Source organism: Mixophyes fleayi, chromosome 3 (assembly GCF_038048845.1).
Source record: "Mixophyes fleayi isolate aMixFle1 chromosome 3, aMixFle1.hap1, whole genome shotgun sequence".
Lineage (NCBI taxonomy): Eukaryota > Metazoa > Chordata > Amphibia > Anura > Limnodynastidae > Mixophyes > Mixophyes fleayi.
In genome coordinates, this window is record NC_134404.1 from 289799176 (window position 1) to 289819106 (window position 19931).

Sequence of the window (19931 nt, forward strand, 5' to 3'; positions counted from 1 at the left end):
TGCTGAATGTAATGGAGACTCAGGTAGAGCAGTGTTCTGCAGCACACATGGCAATATGTCTACTGAATGCAGAAGGGAAATATAGTGTTCAGGCTTATTCACGTGAGAGGCGCTTTTCAGGCATTAATTAATAGTAGAGAAGATCTGAAAACAGGACACATTAAAAGACATTAGCTGGTTTATATGTTAGTAATTTGAATATTCCAACATTTTTAATGAGTATTCCCATAGTAGCATTGCACGTCCTATGTCTTTAGTGATAACACTAGATCAGGTATATATAATATATTGACAGTAATTGCGCTTTGGCTTTTGCTCTAGTCATCTTATGACTCCCATAGTGAATTCCAGAGTGGGTACTGTCCCAACAATGGAGGGAGGCAAATTTACTTACTGCTTTTAGATTGCAGTACTTTAATAACAAAACAATAAAGGTTAGGGGGGGATGAGGCAAATTTACTTAAAAATTATTCAGTTTGCAGTACAGGTTTTTACAAAATGTTCATATGTGAGTACTGCCTTTTTTTCATGCTGACCGACTAGTATACGTAGGCCTTGTATAGTTCTTTATGGTAACAGAACTTTATGTTTCTTTACTTGTTAGGTGACATGACAAGTAAAGACCAAAAGCAAAAAAATGTGTATTGTGGAAAAATAACTGCTATGGGGTAAATTCACATTATAAAAATATATGAATGGAGGGTTCAAATGTAAAGGGTGTTAAAGTGAATACATACATAATGATGGGTAACATTAGATAAGTGGATCCCAAACTTTTTCAGTTCAAGGCACCCTTAGGGTTTCCATAATTTTTTCAAGGCACCCCTAAACCAAAAAAATTACCATGTAGGCCCCCGCCTTGCTTACCACTGGCCCTGGCCGAGGCACCACGTGAGATCGCCGAGGCACCCCTGTGAGATCGCTGAGGCACCCCAGGGAGCCTAGGTGCACAGTTTGGGAACCACTGCATTAGATATCCACAGTAAGAAGGTCTTCCATGCTTTGGAGAAATATAAATTAGTTTGGTAACAGCCATGGGGGTTTGTAACAGGATAACTTATTAGAGAAAAGAAGTAAGAAATCTTGTCCTCTTGTCCTGTTAGCACTTAATGGATAATGCATAATCCGCCATTGCATTTCATTCCATTCTAGGGAATGCAGACAGACATTGTATAACAAATCTTTGCTATCCACAGTCCTAATGAGCTTTTTCTGATCTCCGCTTTCTTGTAATTCACTGGATGACATGTTTAAGAGCCTGCAAACATAGATGTCACCATTCTGGTCAAAATAACAGGGTTCCTTTTATTCATTAAAAGGAAAATGCACTACTTTCCTTAAGTTTGGGGATATAACCTATGGTTTATTTTGTAAATGCAACTGCTATCTGTAAGAATTGCTATATTCAAACTTCCATGCACCATTTAAAATAAACATCAAAATTGACAAATATTTCAAATTGTGATTTCCCACAGTTATTTGGATGATTTTCATTTATCTGCAATTACTAACATTGGCCTTTCTCAATGTTCTTCTTTCATCCTTACATGCTTCCAGCAGTTTGCCCTAAACCAATAAGGACGTCCAGTTTCACAAAAAATCTGAAATCGACTAAAACTGTCAGAGCTTATGGTAAATTTGGTGCCATGTCTGACTTGTCTAATGATAGAAGATTCTCGCTCCAGTGCTATTGGTACCGTAGCAGAGGACGGACAATCATTATATAAGGCTTATTGATCTCCCTGAGAGAACTCATGCGTGGCTGGTGTGCACTGGGTCGCAGGTGAGTACATTAGAAACAGGTAGAGGTAGAATTTATCGTGGGGAGATAAGTGAGTTTTATTTAACCAATACAGCTCATCTGTGCAATTCTTGGTGTAGTGTCAATGTATCTGTTCCCACAATAATGTTGTGGACCTCATTTTGTTAAATTACGTAATTATCATGTAATCATTTACGGGCAGTGGTGATGCAGGAACGTCAATCACTGATCCAGTGATTGAAGTTTGATGAGAGTCATTAATGCAGAGGCTGGAGAAATAAGGCGCAGTTCAAACTGGTTGTCTGTATTTTATCTTGAATAAGAGAATTGCAAGGTTAACAATGCAATGGGGATAATAATTAGATTTGCTGCAAAAGGGGAGAGCAATGTAAAGTTGATACACCTTAGGGGACATTTATTAAAATCTGTGCAATGGAAAATTGCGGTGTTGCTTATAGCAACCAATTAGATGTTTGCTATAATTTTCTATACTGCACTCCAAAATGATAGGTAGAATATCATTGGTTACAATGCCAAACCCAATTTTTTTTCTTTGCATTAATTTACATAAATGTCCTTTGGTAAATTCCCTGCCATAAATGCAAGAAGAAAAAATGACCATGTCATACACTAAGCATGTTTTATAAAATATTTATTTAATAAACAATAGATAATATTTGACACGTGTGGGATATTTAAATTAGGCCAACATTACAATAATGGGTTTTTAAATCCTTTGATCAACTCCGGCAGGATTTTAGCCTTCCCCACGCTACATTTTATCATTACTTACGGTCTTCTCAGTTTGGCAGTTCTCCAATAATATCTGATTTCCCTATTAAGAAATTATTAATGTCTATGGGTAAGTGTCGAATTATCTCTACACTATATTCAGGACTCCATTTCCATTTTGCATTTGATAGTTTAATACACCTTAAATCTAAATGGGAAATTGACATAGGTCCACTGTCTGATTAGTAATGGAGCCATATCCTTAAGATGCCACTTTATGTATTGTTTCCAACAATTTAATTTATACACGCTACATAGTCTGTTGTTCACCAGTTTCCTTGGTCAGAATTGGTAACAGGCAGATTTCTGATTGTCCAAAATGTGGTTCGACAGGCTGTAACGTTGGGCACCTGCAATGGCATTGTCAAAAGGTATATAAGCTTCTGCACAGATGTATGGATCTATATCACTGATCCGGTGACTGGGATCGCTCCTCTAAATCCTAAAATATGTCCTTTTGGTTCCTCTCTTAAACATATAATGAATATGTCTCTCTATAAATATATTTTTATTCTAACTACTGTTGCAAAAGTTATTATAGCCCGTACATGTCTAAGAACAGAAGGTCCTAAATGGGAATTGGTGGATGACACAATGAATCATTAACTATATATATATATATATATATATATATATATATATATATATATATATATTAGAAAAATATATTACATAAATATCATAAAATAAGGTCTCATTGGTATAATTCATGTAATAGATTTCATCCTGATGATTCTAATTCCAGTCATTCTCCCACACTGTCATTTTTTCCTATATACTGTTAGACTCCTGGTATGTCTCCTCCTGCTCGCTTATCATTGTAATATTTCATGTTTACGATTTAAAATTTTAACATGCACTATACATTTGTCAAGTTTTGTTTGTTTATTATTTGTTTAAAATTCAAGAAACATTACTTGATTCTAAAATAAAATATAAGAGAAGCATCTTTAGTATGTACCGCAGGAGGTCTCTGCTCTTTCCACTATTTACTCTGCCATCTTGGCGCTGTCACATGCACTTGCACAGACTCTTGATTGCACATGTACCCTGTCCATTTTGAACTTTATCTACTTTGGGAATCCAAGTTAAAGGAAAAGTCCAATTTTAGACAACTGCATGCTATATTACCCTTACACTTCCCATGTAGCAAAGAAGGGAAAGTCTGTCCTCTATCCCCTTCTCACCAGCACAACTCCTATCAGGCTCAATACAGCACTCTTATTGAACTTAATGATATAAGCTCTCCTCTCTTCCCTATATGATATGAGCTCCCCTACCCACCCCTATATGATATGAGCTCACCCCTATATGTTATGAGCTCCCCTATCTCCTATATGGGGGTGAGAGGAGTTACTAAGATAGCAAGGAGTAGTGTATATGTAAACTTTCCCTTTAACATCACTTGGAATAGGAATCACCAATTCCTGAAGTACGCATTACATTTATATAGTGAACACAATGGACTAGAACTGCAAGAAAATACAACACATTCTTATTAGTTCAGTAATCAGTATGAATGACATGTACACTTTTTACAGAGATCAGTCATGGTTATGCCAACTAATCTTAAAGGGTATCTCCATCCAAGATTTATGTTTTACTATTTAGTGTGTGGAAACCGCTATGGTAAAAGAAAAAATAATACATATTATTATTTTTTTGCATTGAGACTCACTGCGTTGAATCTGTCATAAATGAGACACTGTGATTACTATATGCATTGTAACCTGTTCGAAATCTTATATTTACCTGCGGCTTATACTATCATTATATTAGTGACAGCTGTAGTCATTTGAAGCAAATAGAAAGTCAGGACATACCATGGGTGAGTTTTATTTCTGATGGTCCCTTCTGCATAGTAACCTTGTCATCTGTCCGCCATGACCGTTTTACCATGGTGCAGACAACCTGGAACATTGCAAGAGACAGGAGTAGAGAAAGTTAGTAAGACTGAAAATAATCTGATGGATATGCTGTCATATATCAGTGCAATTGCCCAGTATCATTGTGTGTGGCCAGTGTTAGGTGCATTGTGCCGATGTCAGAATATGATTGATCAAATAAGTCGCTTTAAGCCAGTGATGGGCCACTGACAGGTCCTCCTTGTGTTTACCTGTGGCTCCAGCTCCTTCCTGCTTCATTATCAGATTTGTTTCTTATAGGTAGTAACACTTGTTTAAAATGCCTGCTGATATGTCTTTCTTTGATTAAATGCATTGTTTTAGCTTATTGCTAAAATGGGGCAGCATGGGGGCTCAGTGGTTAGCACTTCTGCTTCACAGCACTGGAGTCATGAGTCCATGGTCGGGAATCGAACTTATCTGTGTGGGGTTTGCATGGTCTCCCTGTGTTTGCATGGGTTTACTCCGGGTGCTCTGGTTTCCTCCCACACTCCAAAAAACATAATAGTAGGTTAATTGTAACTGTAAGCCAATTGGGCAGAGACTGATGAGCGTGCGTTCTCTGTACAGCGCTGCGGAATTAGTGGCGCTCTATAAATAAATAATGATGATAATGATTAAGGGTCATGGCCAGCCCTTTTTGAAGGTTAGAGGGCCAGCCATGCACCCCTTGAAATGTATCCAGTTGCCTGTCACTGCTTTATGCAGTAGGTATACAGTGTTGAAGATGGATGAACCTCGGGAACAGTGGATTAGTTAAGATTGGGTTTAAAAATATTAGCAAGTTAATGCAAAGCATAGCATTCAAAGGAAATATTTTAATTTGATGGCAGTATAAAATTACATTTTATGCATTGAAGGCTGATATAAATTCACCTGTGAACTAGCCATAAGAGCATCCTTTCTGTAACATTGGTAGATGATTGATCAAATATATATGTTGTTTCCTGCACAGGACAGTGTTTGTGGGCTTTCCTGTACTCCAACATTTTTCTGGGCACCCCATTTGACATGATTAGCGTTTTAAATATAAAGTGTAACTAAACTAGATTTATGAATTTTTCAATAATACATATTATGGGAACTAGTTATGATTGGTATGTGGTAACTATCACTATGTCATACTAACTAAGTTTGTAGAGTAGAGTGATACTGGAGGGGGGTAAAGTGAGGGGACGGAAGGGGGTTGGATGAGACGAATCGCAGCCCTTTCCCACAAGATTTTGCAGGGGTGGCCAGGCCCCAATGACGTGTTTTGCAGTGATACACTTCATTACACCTCACTAGGAAGTGGGCAGGATGCAGGAGAATGGCCTGGTCTCCCAAATGTCCAGGAGACCTACCCAGAATTCAGGGGTCTCCCGGGCATTCCGGGGGGTGGACAGTATGCATTATGTATTGCTGCAAATCACAGTGATACATAAGAAGTATCTTTGCTATTTAACATCTGTGCATGCACATAGTGATTTAAAGCAGTGAGGGATCAAGCAAATGCTTTAATGGACCCCATAGACAAGGTAAGCTTACGCTATCGTAACATGGCGTTAGTTTGTTGCTAAAAACGAAACTTCTTGCAGCTTGATTAATTACTAAAATCGCAGTCCCCACAGAAGTCTTTAGGGACTGAGAGAGCCACTCTCTGGAGAAAACAGCTGTCTTCTCCGCTATGGGGCAAATTCAATTCCCTGTGTTGCTCTTTAGAACAGCGTGGGCCGTGTAATATTACCGTCACTACGGTAATAGCTGCGCATTATTGCCGTTACTACGGTAATTTCGACTCCGATGTTTGCTCGCAGCTAGCTCTGTGAGCCAAAAGCAAAAATCTGTTAAAATTACCATACTAACAGTAATAGTGCGCTGACCACTTTGTTCTAAAGTACAAGGCGGGGAATTGAATCTTCCCCTATATGTGGTATATTTGTATTTAGGTCCTAGAAATTTTAATAAGGTTACTTACCATCTCACGAAGGTTAAAATCCTGCATGCTAATAGAACTCTCGAGGTACATTTAATACATTTTCATATTACTTTTCAAGCAAGTGATTCAAGTAACTATTACAGCAAGTGTTCAGATAGAACAAAGACATCACAGTTGTGCAAGAACATAGCTGTGACATTTACACTGAAATGACGCAGTCTTAAACAATCACTTTTTTCTATTTCTAGAACAGTGTGTTTGGGCACATTTCTGTGTATTTCATTTTACCCTGCAGCTGCAGTCTTGTAGATCTCCCGCCCTGTATTATGAGAGGACTGTAGCTCACAAAAGGGGTAGAGTCATTTTGGGGCACTTTTCCGATCTCCCATTAAGCTCTGGAATCTCAGTCTCATGGACAGAAGCACACTTGTCTGCCAAAGCTTGGTCCAGTAAAGCGGTAAATAGGGACCCAGCATTACAAGGTAAGTTTTGAATCACTTAGAGGACTGGGGTATTAATACAGGGATTTCGACAGGTTTCTTAGCCCAAAATCATTTGTTTATAAGATGACAGAAGTACAAGCATGCTGTAAAAGCTGCGATTCAAGTCCAGAATGTTATTGTCAGCCTTTGAAGCAGATTTGCGAATTCTTCAGTTTGGTGACTTGCCATGTGATTTCACAACACAGCTCATTTACAGTTTAATTCTGTCTAACTTCAAACTGCAAGAACATCTTTATAAATGTAGCTTACAGTGTGCACCTGTTACTTTTTACTGGGATGTTAAAGTAGAAACAATTGCATACAGAAAACAAAATTAATTTCTATAATAACAGTGATACTTTAATTTGGTCAATGGTTGAAAAAAAGTCTAGTGAGTATGTACAAAATACTAGTTTGACATACTGTCATATTATTAAAGTCACTAACTATGCTAGTAGGTCAGATTGAAATTGACATCATTGTAAGGTTGAACAAATAAATTACAGGCAATCCTCAACAATGTACAAGAATTAACATTTGAAATACCTTGTTAAAAGGAAGATGGCAGTAGAGATTCATGACTGTGGTAGCCAGCACCTGAACATATTTTCATTGGGAACATTGTTATATAGACCTTTTAAATCTTTAAAATTGTCTGCACACCCAATAAACGCTACAAAATCATACTCGCCCTTTTTGTATTGGCATAATTTGTATGACTTGCCTTTTTATTTTATTTTTTGTTGTTTTGACTCTTCTCTGTTTTGTAACTGTCTATCACGGTTTACTACTCTCAATATATCTATATACCCGTAGCTGGAATATGTACACGTTTTGTCTAATTATATTACTATTGCAATAATCTGGAAGAGCTTGATTGGTAGTATGCAAGAGATTGAATTTAGTGATTCCACCCAATTTGACATTACACAGTTTTTGTTCACATATTTACTGTTTACATGTGTTGGAGCTAAGAACACCTGTATGGAGACAAATAAAACTAGGCTTTCTTTAATAATAACATACACTGGTGCACTAAACCATACCAGCCAACCAACAATTCACTTTGATCAATCTAGTGAAATTTAACCTGGGGCTTTTACACAATACAATCCAATCCCCAATTGTACAACTCTTGTAGTATGTGTGTGTTTAGTGTTCAGAAATTAAATTGGAGTCTGATAAAAACAACAAATCTTTCTTAAATAACCATACTTTTGGCTCTGTCTAAAGAACTATTTATTGTATGTTTTTTTATTTTTCTCTCCCTCCTGCCTTTCTGAAGGAGGTAGGATAAAGAATACACAGAGACCTGGGGGTATATTTACTAAACTGTGGGTTTGAAAAAGGAGTAGATGTTGCAACCAATTAGATTTTAGCTATCATTTTGTAGAGTGCACTAAATAAATGCAAGCTAGAATCTGATTGGTGCTATAGGCAACATCTCCTCTCCCTGGCGAGGGAGAGGAGAGATAATATTAGCAGACCCCTCAACATAACACCTTCAAACTGGTACAAAATGATCTGCTCCTAAACTTAATTTACTATTACAGTTACCATGTTGATGTGAATGAATTTAGCACAGGTGATGTCAATAGTAAAATGAATAAATAAATAATTCTAAATGCACCCGCTCTGTGGAATTCCCTACCTCGAATAACAAGTCTTTCCTTTAGCATTCAAACTTTCAAGTGTCCCCTAAACACTCGCCTTTTATTTAAGCAAGCTCATCCAATTCCCAAATGGTCGTCTTAATCTATTCTACCTGGTTAATACACCTCTACATAATTCTCTCAAAATTTACATTTATTCTCTTTCTATACTCAGCCTACTGACCCCCAAATCAAACGTGCCGTGTAACTGGATTATGTAGCAAACTGTCTGGACCAATATGCAATATGTGACACTTAACCTTGAGTCAAACTCCTGTTTTCCTAAATTGTAAGCTTGCAAGCAGGGCTATTCCTTATTTGTTTGTTAATAAACAATCTTGTATCACTGCTGTGTGTGTTCCCGGTTGTAAAGGTCTGTGGAGTATGCTTACACTGTATAAATGAATAAGAAGAGATCACACATGCTGAGCACTTTTTACAGGTGTCGAAGCGACTATATTAATACCTAGTTATGACTGATTATTAAAGCACTTTCTAGTTAGCACGAGAGAACTGCCCATTGTAATGTGTAAAACTTTCTTTGGCTTGCTTTCAGTTGTGAGTAACCAAGAAAACATAATGCCCAAAATAGATGGTAAAATGTTTGTTCCATTGAAGGAGTCTGACAAATCTGATTAACCCAAGTGGGTGACACATACTGGACATCAGTCCTGAAATTGCATCATGTTTACCATCTAAATCTATATGACCATAAGTTGGTAAATATTGTACATTTTAATCAAATCCTGTTGCCCTGAAATTTTACGCTTTCATACTGGTGGTTGTTTACTTACTTCTAACTTTCTAAGTTTTTGTTTTTTAACTTGGTTGTGATCTTTCCTACTTGGAAAGAATAAAGTACAGGTATTTTGGAACCAGTTTTTAATATAAAATAAAGCAAAATGCTTGTTAACCTAAATGGGGGAGTTCTGCCCTTCCACCTTACATCTCTTTATTGTCATTTTCACATAGAGATGGACACAGCTGCACATGTACAGTATAAGAACAATACTACAGGATAAACATACATTTTTACTAGAAACTCTAAGCCAAGGTCTAACATAGTACAGAAAAATGGAGCCATAGTGACTCTGAAGTATTGTGAACCCATGATTAGTGTAGGTGGGGGAGGGGAGTATAATTGACTATGGGAGGAGGGAAGGACATGTACTCTGGTCACTGGTGCTCTAAGGCTAATATAAAATATATGTATCAAATACATAGGAATGCACAGAATTGGCACTGTCCTATACTACTTCCTTTCTGGAAATCTATCCATCGCTTAAATTTCAATATCACTCTGATTTCTCTTCCTCCCTCCCTCTCTCGCTCTTTCTACTTCCTTGCTCGGTTACAAAGGTTCCGAAACACACCTAGAAACTCACTAAGCACATTCTTAGTGCCATGAGGTGCCAAATTGCCCTCTTCTGGAAAACCCCAGAACCGCCTCTTCTTCCATCTGATTAATCGTACATGACAGGTTTATCACATGGAATATGTTACCAGAATTCGGTGTCATATCCCTGTCCAATTCAGTAGTGTACTGAGTATTACAGGCTCCCCCCCCCCTAGCATTCTAAGAGCTTTAGCGTTTTACTATTTCTCTTAGTCCTATTTTGTTATTCAGCTTCTTTATCCTCCTTCTCTCACTCCCTTGGCTAGTGAATTTCCCTCCCTTCCTTTCCCTCCTTACTTTCCCATTTCTCTTTCTCTACACTTAAGTCTTCTTGATAACATATAGCTAAAAACATTATTATCTATGTTCGCTGGAAATAAATTTTTGTTTTGACTCACACGATATGTCTGTTTCCCTCCCTCTGTTTTTCACCTATAAAAACGACTGCAATTTTTATTCCCAAAAAAAAAAAGAATACACAGAATTGGGTTAGTCTGGGCAGGGGCGGATCTAGAAAACTGTACCTCGGGCGATTTAGGCCCCGCCCCCTTTCTGACACCTAAGGCTGCCGGCGGCTGCACACTATGTGCAGGTCCGCTCAGCAGTGACAGGCAGGGACAGTGTGCTGTTTGGCTGCTCTGATTGTGTTTAAAACACAATCAGAGCAGCCGGGCAGCACACTGTCCCTGCTGAGCGGACCTGAACATACTGTGCAGCTGCCGGCAGCAAGTCTCTGCTAGGGGGGGGGGGCCCCTAGCCCCCCCCCCCCCCCCCCCCTGGATCCGCCACTGAGTCTGGGCTTTTTTTTATAAGAAAAGGTCTAAAAACCCGTGGAAAAGCCATCTCGGGAAGTAGATCTGCTCTATAGAAATCAAAGACACTACCTCTGGACATACTTATGAGATTTGTTTAGATACAGTAAAAGAGGGGCTACTAACAAAGATAAATATAGTATAACCATTGTAATAACTAATCTTATCCATTAATCATTTACAAAAGCAGTTTCTGGTTTACCTGTTTTGTTTGCATATAAATACCTTAAACACTTGTCTGTGTATGTGTCCCAGACTCCATTAGAATTCCCAACACAACTCCCATTCTGCACAGAACTGCAACTATTGCTGCTCCTGTACAAACATCACCACTGTTAAATCACTTTGCCACTGCACAAACTCCACATCTCGTATATGCATCAAAAACACCATTTTCACCATATAAGCACCACTGCTTCCTAAGTATCTCATTAGATAATGTCAAATAGTAGGAGGAGAATAGGGTACGAGAGAAATACTTGTATATGCATTAAAGGGTCTTGCCTGTGGGACCTATCATGTTTGTTGTAAAGTGCTCAGAGGCACTTTTCTTTTATTCCCTTTATTCCCTTCCTAGATGTCTACTACCATCCTGATACCCTTCTTTGAAGTAAGCATAACAGGGGGTGTCCGGGGGAGAGCTTGTGTGACTGTGGAGAGATGGATAGTGAGAAGTTAATGACTTTGTGGAAATCGGTTATTGCTGATCTTTTGTTGGGAATGACTAGTGCAGAAGTCAAGTAGGTTACCACTGTGATGTTTCCAGTTCAACCCATGCCAGAATGTGTTTCAGGGAGAATCATGCAACCGCTGGGCTTGAATGAGAGGCCACATAGTGGTTTCTAACATGTGGGAGCCCTCTAACCTCATTAGTAGTTGGGTGTTGAAAAGTTGGAAAACTCATTCTTGGGGGTGAATTTACTAAACTGCTGGTTTGAAAAGTGGAGATAGCAACCAATGAGATTCTAGCTGTCATTTTGTAGAATGTACTAAATAAATGATAACTAAAATTTGATTGGTTGCTAAAGGCAACATCTCAAGCATGCAGTTTAGTAAATATACCGCTTGGAGTCTCTTTCCACCAGACAGTCAGGTCTTTTAGGATTTTGAAAAAATTTGCCTAACAGTCTCTCCACCTTTTCACCTTATTCATAGAAAGATTGGTTAAGCCACTTGGGCTGTTTCCGCTCTGGTTGTTAATGAGATTTAATTTTCCCCTGGCTGTGGTAAACTTTATAGAGTCCTCTTTGGAACTGGAGGATTCTATGTTTTAGATCTAGGAGTCTGATTTGTTCAGTGCAACAATTTTCCACCACCTTTGCTTCTTTGCATACACAGTGGAATTAAACTGTCCCAGATTACAGCCTTGTGAACATCCCGCAGCAACATGGAGGAGAATTCACTAAAGCTGCAAGGCTGGATCTGCCCTCTAATAGGGAGAGGAGAGGAGATGGGGGGGGAGAGGAGAGGAGAGGGGAGGGGGGGGGGACAAAAACATTCACAATAATCTGACCAGGTACATGTGATTATTGTGATATAAATTAGATTTTGGCCTGGGTCTGAGCTCAGGCAGATCATATCATATTGCATGTGGACATCATTCAGTGGGAAGTAAAAGGTGAAGTCCCTCCTGGTAGGCTCGCTAACCCTGCACTTCAGTTTTGGAGTTTGAGACTACGTGGACCTTTTTTATGAGGTGGCAAGTCAGGCCTTGTCCAGTTAGTGGGAAAATTAAGTTGGGCATCTAGTTGAAGTAGGGAGTTTTAGCAAGTGATAACAAGCTGTTATTAGTATTATGTCCCCCAAGTTAGAACAGCAATGCAACATCTTAAGACAAATTTAAGGAGAGGAGGAAATGGGGGACAAGGTAGGGAGGAGAATGCCCAACATATAGACCAAGATGTCTGGGAGCACCAAAAGTAATTGAGAGATTGAGTTACACTTGCCTTAAATCAGTAGGGAGCCACGAAGTGATGGGTATTGGAAATAACCCAATTGTTATCCACCACAGTAATAACTGACTAAGCTACTTCGGTTTTGCTTATACACTATACAGACAAAAGTATTTGGCCATACCTGTTAATTAGTGAATTGAGGTGTTTCAATCCGACCCATTGCCAGAGGTGTATAAAATCAAGCACCTAGCCCTGCAGTCTCCATTTGCAAACATTTGTGATACAAAATTGGCCGTTCTGAAGAGCTCAGTGACTTCAAGCGTGGTACTGTGATAGGTTGCCACCTTTACAATTCGACAGTTCGTGAAATTTCATCTCTGTTGGATATTCCACGTTCAACAGTAAATGATATTATTAGAAAGTGGAAGCGTTTAGGAACAACAGCAACTCGGCCATGAAGCGGAAGACCACGTAAAATCACAGAGCGGGGTCAGCGACTTCTAAAGCGCATTGGCCATATAGTGTATGTAGATTAAGTGGACCCTGTGTAGTGTGGAAAAGCAAAGTATGTATTTGTATGTCTGTGTGTGTGTGTGTAAAAATATTATACACACACACACACACACTATATGGACAAAAATATTCTGACGCTTGACCGTTATACCAACAGGGACTGTAATGACATTGTATTGAAATACATATACTTTAATATGGAGTTGGTCCCCTTTTGCAGTGAAAACAGCTTCCACTCTTCTTGGAAGGCTTTCCACAAGATGTTGAAGTATTTCTGTGAGAATCTGTGCCCATTCATTCTGTAGAGCATTTATGAGGTCAGGCACTGATGTTGGACGAGTAGGCCTGGCTCGCAATCTCTGCTCCAGTTCATCCAAAAAGTGTTTGATGGGGTTGCAGTCAGGGCTCTGTGTTGACCAGTCAAGTTCCTCCAAACCGAGCTTATCAAACCATGTCTTTGTAGTACTTGACTTGTGCACTGGGGCACAGTCATGTTGGAATAGGGCCTTGTCCAAACTGTTGCCACAAAGTTGGAAGTATAGCATTGTCCAAAATGACTTGGTATGCTGAAGCATTAAGATTGCCATTCACTGAAGATAAGGGGCCTAGACCAAACCCTGAAGAACACCCCCAAACTATTATCCCTCCTCCACCAAACTTCACAGTTGGCCTAATGCAGTCAGGCAGGTAACGTTCTTCCGGCATCCGCCAAACCCAGACTCGCCCATCTGACTGCCACACAGAGAAACATGATTCATCACTCCACAGAACATGTTTCCACTGCTCAACAGTCCAGTGTCTCCGTGCTTTACACCACTCCATCCGACGCTTGGCATTGGTCTTGGTGATGTTAGGCTTGCATGCAGCTGCTTGGTCATGGAAACCCATTCCATTAAACTCCTGCTGCACATCTTTGTGCTTACATTAATGCCAGTGGAAGTTCAGAACTCTTCAGCTATGGAATCAGCAGAGCGTTGGTGACTTTTATGCACCATGTGCTTTAGCAGTCTTTGACCCCGCTCTGTGATTTTACGTGGTCTTCCGCCTCGTGGCTGAGTTGCTGTTGTTCCTAAATGCTTTCACTAACTGTCTAATAATATCACAGTTGACCGTGGAATATCCAGCAGGGATGAAATTTCACGAACCGTCTTATTGTAAAGGTGGCATCCTATCACAGTACCATGCTTGAAGTCACTGAGCTCTTCAGAACGACCCATTTTGTATCACAAAAGGTTGCAAATGGTATATGATGTGTGTGTGTGTATATATTTATTATAATATATTTAGGAAGATGAGTTCTGGCCTGTGAGGGGGCAATCTGTGGGGTCATATGTGCGGAGTATTAGGTAGATCCTCTATGCAGCCATAGCTACGTCATCAGTTGACATAAAGAAGTCAATGCTATCAAACCATTCCCTAACCTATGGGTTAAAAGGAGATCTTCAGTAAGCCGGAAACAATGCTTTTGCAGCATTGTTTAGATTCTTCAAGAGAGATTTCTGATATCTGGACATTGGTATATTGGAGAGTGATGGAAGCAAAAAGTTGTGGTCACCCCCCGGGCTGAAGCTATTGCAGCGTTTATGAGACAAGCGAATCTCCCTGCACTCTCCTGTAGCTCGGTCCAGCAACTAAATGAGGAGATTACGTCAGAGTAAATACTGGAGGCTATTAGAGGGCTTTTGGGCCTTAAGGCTCAGGGCTCGGACGGCTTTACTGTGGCCTACTACAAGAGATTCATTCGGACCATGGTCTCCCATCTCCACACCTTGTTCAACGCTGCCTTACAAGGAGCCTTGTAGTCATACATTAGGAGTGGAAGGACCCTAAAGATTGCGCAAGCTACAGTTCTATCTCCCTCCTTAATGTAGATGTTAAGATATACGCAAAGATCCTGGCCATTTATTTGAACAGTGTCCTCCCGGATCTGATCCACTACGATTAGGTGGGATTTATCCCAGGCTGTCAGGCTAGGGATAGTACCCAGCACACGATAGACTTAGTCCAAATAATCAACCAGCGACATCTCCCAGCTATGCTGCTCTCTCTAGATGCCGAGAAGGCATTCGACAGGATCTCTTTGGACTTTGTTTCATGTCCTGAAGGCTTATGGCTTCTAGGCTGAATTTCTGAAGGGGGTCTCTGCCCTTTACAACTTCCCCACTGCTAGGGTTCTGGTTAATGGCTCATTATCCGACCCCCTCTCACTTTCCAACAGGACGACGCAGGGATGCCCTCTATCACCCCTAATCTTTACGCTTGTTATAGAGCCCTTGGCAGCAATGATTAGGCAGACGACTTTGACAACAGTTGTGGAGGTGGGACCCCATAAATTTAAGGTCTCCCTCTTTGCTGATGACATACTCCGCTCTCTCACACGAATCCCCAGGACTCTTTGCCCGCACTATATAGCCTCATAGATAAGTATGGCCTTCTCTCAGGCTAGAAAATTAATTTTACCGAATCGGAGGCCATGCTCCTCCATTGTGGCCACCAGGCTGGGTGCGGTGCACCATGGGTAAGACCCTCGTCTATGTTGAAGATTGATTTCTAATTGCATAGGTTGATTGTCCCTGGACATGTTGCATATATTTTCACTAGTGATATCACTGTTGAAATTTGTGCCTTTCCTACTACAAAATCTCGCCACTTTACAGCACACTTGTTATAAAATGCAGTGTTTGACAGTGTTGGCTGTCAAACACTGCAGTTCCAGGTAGAGAATATGACCTGGGGGTTGCAATGAGCTTCAATTGGTTGGAATTCATCATATGAAATGTAGCCTTAACCTTTCTTCCTGGTTATTAGAAAAATGGGCAGGTGACTGGCATTTGGCTCTACAAGACAATAGCTTCCAAATAAACAGGAAAACATATATGTTAGGTAAAGATGCCCACACGCACATAGATTACATGAATAAGTACACTAAGGGGCAGATACAATTCCCCACATTGTGGGCCGCACACTATTACCCTTACTACGGTAATAGCATTATTACTGTTACTACATTGATTTCAGCTTTGAAATTACTGTAGTAAAGATAATAATGTGATACAACAACGCAGGGAATTGAATCTGCCCCTAAATCTAAAGTTCTTGATTTGTATTTAGATCTGAAGTGTGTGGAAATCATTCAATGTACTTGAAATTTTAAAAATACACCGATGAGTAAATCTGCCCTCACACTCAGTGATATATTTAAGTACAACTGGGTGATCAACATTGTTACCTCAGATTACCCTTGACAAACACATTTGTGATTAAATTGTATTTGTTTTAGATCATTTTGTAGCAATAATGGTAAAATATCATTAAATGTGATCAAATCGCAATAAAGATCTCATACCATCTGGCCACTCAAGTGCACATATTTAAATAGCCATTTCAGAAATTCTCCCCTTGAAATTCTCCTTAGTCCTGTTGAAATCATCTGTTAACATTTTGTATGTTTATTTTTACACACATCAAAAGTATTAAACTAAAAAACAAAATACAACTTTTTCTTATGATTTTATAGAACAAGGAGAGGACTTTGGCCTTTTTAACAGAAGGTAGCTGTAGCTGTGTGAGCATAAGAGGTGTGTGCATCGGGAGCAGCTTGTAATTTGTGTGACTGGGTGTTATCACTGCAGGTCTTCATTAAATGGCACTTATTGCTGATATTTTAAGGCAAGCCTGTCCAACCTGCGGCCCTCCAGATGTTGTGAAACTACAAGTCCCAGCATGCCCTTCCAGCTATCAACAGGTTGTCTACTGGCAAAGCATGCTGGGGCTTGTAGTTTCACAACACCTGGAGGGCCGCAGGTTGGACAGGCCTGTTTTAAGGAGAGGATGAGCTTTCTCTACAGTGAAGGTGAGTAGAGATGGCCATGTAGGCCTGGGTTCACATGAGGTCTTACAAAAAGCAGGGTTGAAGAGATACCCCTGAATCAAAATCTCACCACTCTACAGCACATGTGTTATAAACTGAGACTGGCTGTCAAACACTGCAGTTGTAGGTGGAGAATGTGACCTGGGAATTGCACTGAGATTGTAGATGTATGTTTCTGTCAATTGTAACTGCTGACATGTGTGTGAGAGTGAGGGTGCTGTAGGTGTTGGTTGGAAGGAAGACTTGCCAGTAGGTTTGGGGCCCTAATACTTTATAAGTGAGGAGGGCCCTGCAAAGAGTAGTAAGTGACCAATGGCAGCACGGTGTAATCTTATGTGCACATCGGGAGCAATCTCTGGCTAAATGTATGTATATAAATTGCTGTGGCCTAGTGGCTGCAGAGTTCTCCCCAGCACCTATTTCCACCCAGCTGTTTTTACTTACCACCCGGCTCTTGGAGCCCAACAGAGTCCTATTTTAATAGAATAAAACTTTGTTTCTCTTCCTATAACAGACACAATGTGAGCACTACAGCCAGCAGAGTGTGTTAGACCACTGACCACCAGTCTGACCAGTCCTGGCAATAACCTCCAACAGTTTTCATTATTATTGCAAAGTATTAAACTGCCCACACAGATTGGTTCTTAATGCCACCCGGCTTGTAAAATTATCTGGGAAGAACACTGGACTGTGCGATCATCAGAAGTGAGGGCAAGGGCCTGGAGCAGGAGACATTGATGAAGGAAGACAGTAGGGTGCAGTAGCACACTGCTGTGCATTGATAGCTGTACTTGGCTGTCAGTGGCACAAGGTTGACAGGATTTCTGGCAGCTGCGATGGGATCAGCCATGATCTTGACCTAATAAAAAAAATCAGACTGTTTTTGAGGGTGAGTACAGACTTTTCCAGTTGGTTGGGTATGGGGGGGAAAAACCCAATGTTACAGGATCTGCTCTGCACAGCTGCATATAAGCCACATTTGGCCATACCCCTACCCTTCAGTCTATAGATCTATTCTGTTCAGTTGCCCAAAAGTGCAGAATACATTTCAAGTGGGATTATCCCTATGCTTCAGACCATTTTCACACTTCTTCCCTCTTGCCACCCCCCAATGCATTACCCTTATACTCCCTATAGTGATCAGTTAGCATTTTCCAGCCCCTTCTGCCCAGGGGCGGATCCAGAAGTTAATTGTACAGGGGGCGATTTAGCCCCGCCCCATTTTTGACACCTAAGGCTGCTGACGGCTGCACACTATGTGCAGATCCGTTCAGCAGAGAGAGTTAGGGAGAGAGTCCTGCCCGGCTGCTCTAATTGTGTCAATCAGAGCAGTTGGGCAGGACTCTCTCCCTAACTCTCTCTGCTGAACGGATCTGCACATAGTGTGCAGCCGCCGGCAGCAAGCCCCTGCTAAGGGGGGGCGATCACCCCCCCCCCCCTGGATCCGCCACTGCTTCTGCCAGACTTTAATATACAGTCCAGTATTAAGCTTATACAGTACATCCTAATGCCCAACATGTAAAATCCAAATGCCCACCCCTTATGTTATCATGTCTAGTGCCCAATATATAGTTATTTCATGCCACAGCCACTAAATGGCACCTATATATCTCAATAGGCAACCATTGCACCATGCCTACAAGACTATTACCCCCACTCTATGATGTTGCCACATTGACTGCCAATAGTACCTTGATTGGGTTCAGTGTTAAGGCTGTCCTTGCTGTGGTGAATATCGGCCTGCAATGTATTTTGGTTGGAGTTTGGTTGGAAATGTAAGCGTAACCTTTCTTCCTGGTGTTAGATAAGGCTGTTCACACACACATAGATTATATGAATATGTACACTAAATCTAAAGATATTGATTGAATGATTTTAACACACTTCGGATCTAAATATGATGCACTTAAAAAATACACTGACTATTCAATCTACCCACACAGTCAGTGATATAATTACGTACAAGTGGGTGATCAACATTGTTGCCTTAGATTACCCATCACAAATATTTGTGATTAAATTGTATTTGTTTTGGATCATTCTGTAGCAATAATGGTAAAATATCATTAAATGTGATCAAATCACAATAAAAATCTCTTACCCTCTGGGCCACTCAAGTGCACATTTTTAAATAGCCATTTCAGCAACTCTCCCCTTGAAAATCTCCTTAGTCCTGTCCAAATCATGTTAACATAAAACATGTGTATGTTTATTGTTATGCACATCAAAAGTACTAGAGTATAAAAAAATACACGTTCTTCTTATGATATAGAACTCTATTGTTCCAAGGAGAGGACTTTGGCATTTTCTGTTACACACAGGTAGCTGTAGCTGCGTGTGCATAAGAGTTGTGTGCATTGGGAGCAGCTTGTAACTTGTGTGCCTGGGTGTTTCTTAGATACAGTAACGTGTCTACCATTTGTACATGCTCCTTGGTTACATCACCTTATCAACTGTTCCCTCGCTCACTCTTATTTAACCATGGGGACATTTTTTTTTCTTAATTATTTTTTTAAAATGTACTACATAAATTTTCAATTCATATTTCATTTAAATGGACAGGTACATTCCATTTGCCTATTGGAGAAAATCGCAATAAAAGTAATTGGATTCGATAAGCTTGGTTTGGTCTGCTGTAACTATATTAAATTAGTCAGTATTGTTTTACAATGTAAAGGTGATGGGCAACAAGCTGCCAACAGGCCACCAGCAACCTGGAAAGTCTTCATGTGAGGCCCACAGCATAATGCACCCAGTCTGATTAATATCATATAACACAATTGAGTGTAATGATGGTACTTCATCACACTTTGCATTGGGATGCAAGGGAGAGGCCACAGAAAGCTACACAAGGGAGAAGGCGGTGGTTGGGGAGATGAGTATGATGCTAGGAGGTGGTAGTACAAGATACTGCTGTAAGTGAAAGATCACCTT

The 19931-nt window shown here is 40.2% G+C and overlaps 1 protein-coding gene across 4 annotated transcripts in view; it reads left to right on the forward strand.

Moving 5' to 3' along the window:
- Positions 1–1561: 1561 nt before the first annotated feature.
- ABHD12 (abhydrolase domain containing 12, lysophospholipase) overlaps positions 1562–19931 on the forward strand; it is a 95769-nt gene continuing 77399 nt past the window's right edge. For 2 of the 4 annotated variants that reach the window (XM_075203784.1, XM_075203786.1), the window contains exon 1: positions 1562–1783. Coding sequence is in view for 1 of the 4 variants with exons in the window: in XM_075203786.1 (XP_075059887.1) it covers positions 1755–1783 (29 nt within the window). In the remaining 3 variants the exon portion in view is untranslated. Of the gene's footprint in view, positions 1784–6783; positions 6859–19931 lie in introns of those variants that run through there. The other 2 variants (XM_075203785.1, XM_075203787.1) reach the window with 2 other exon arrangements.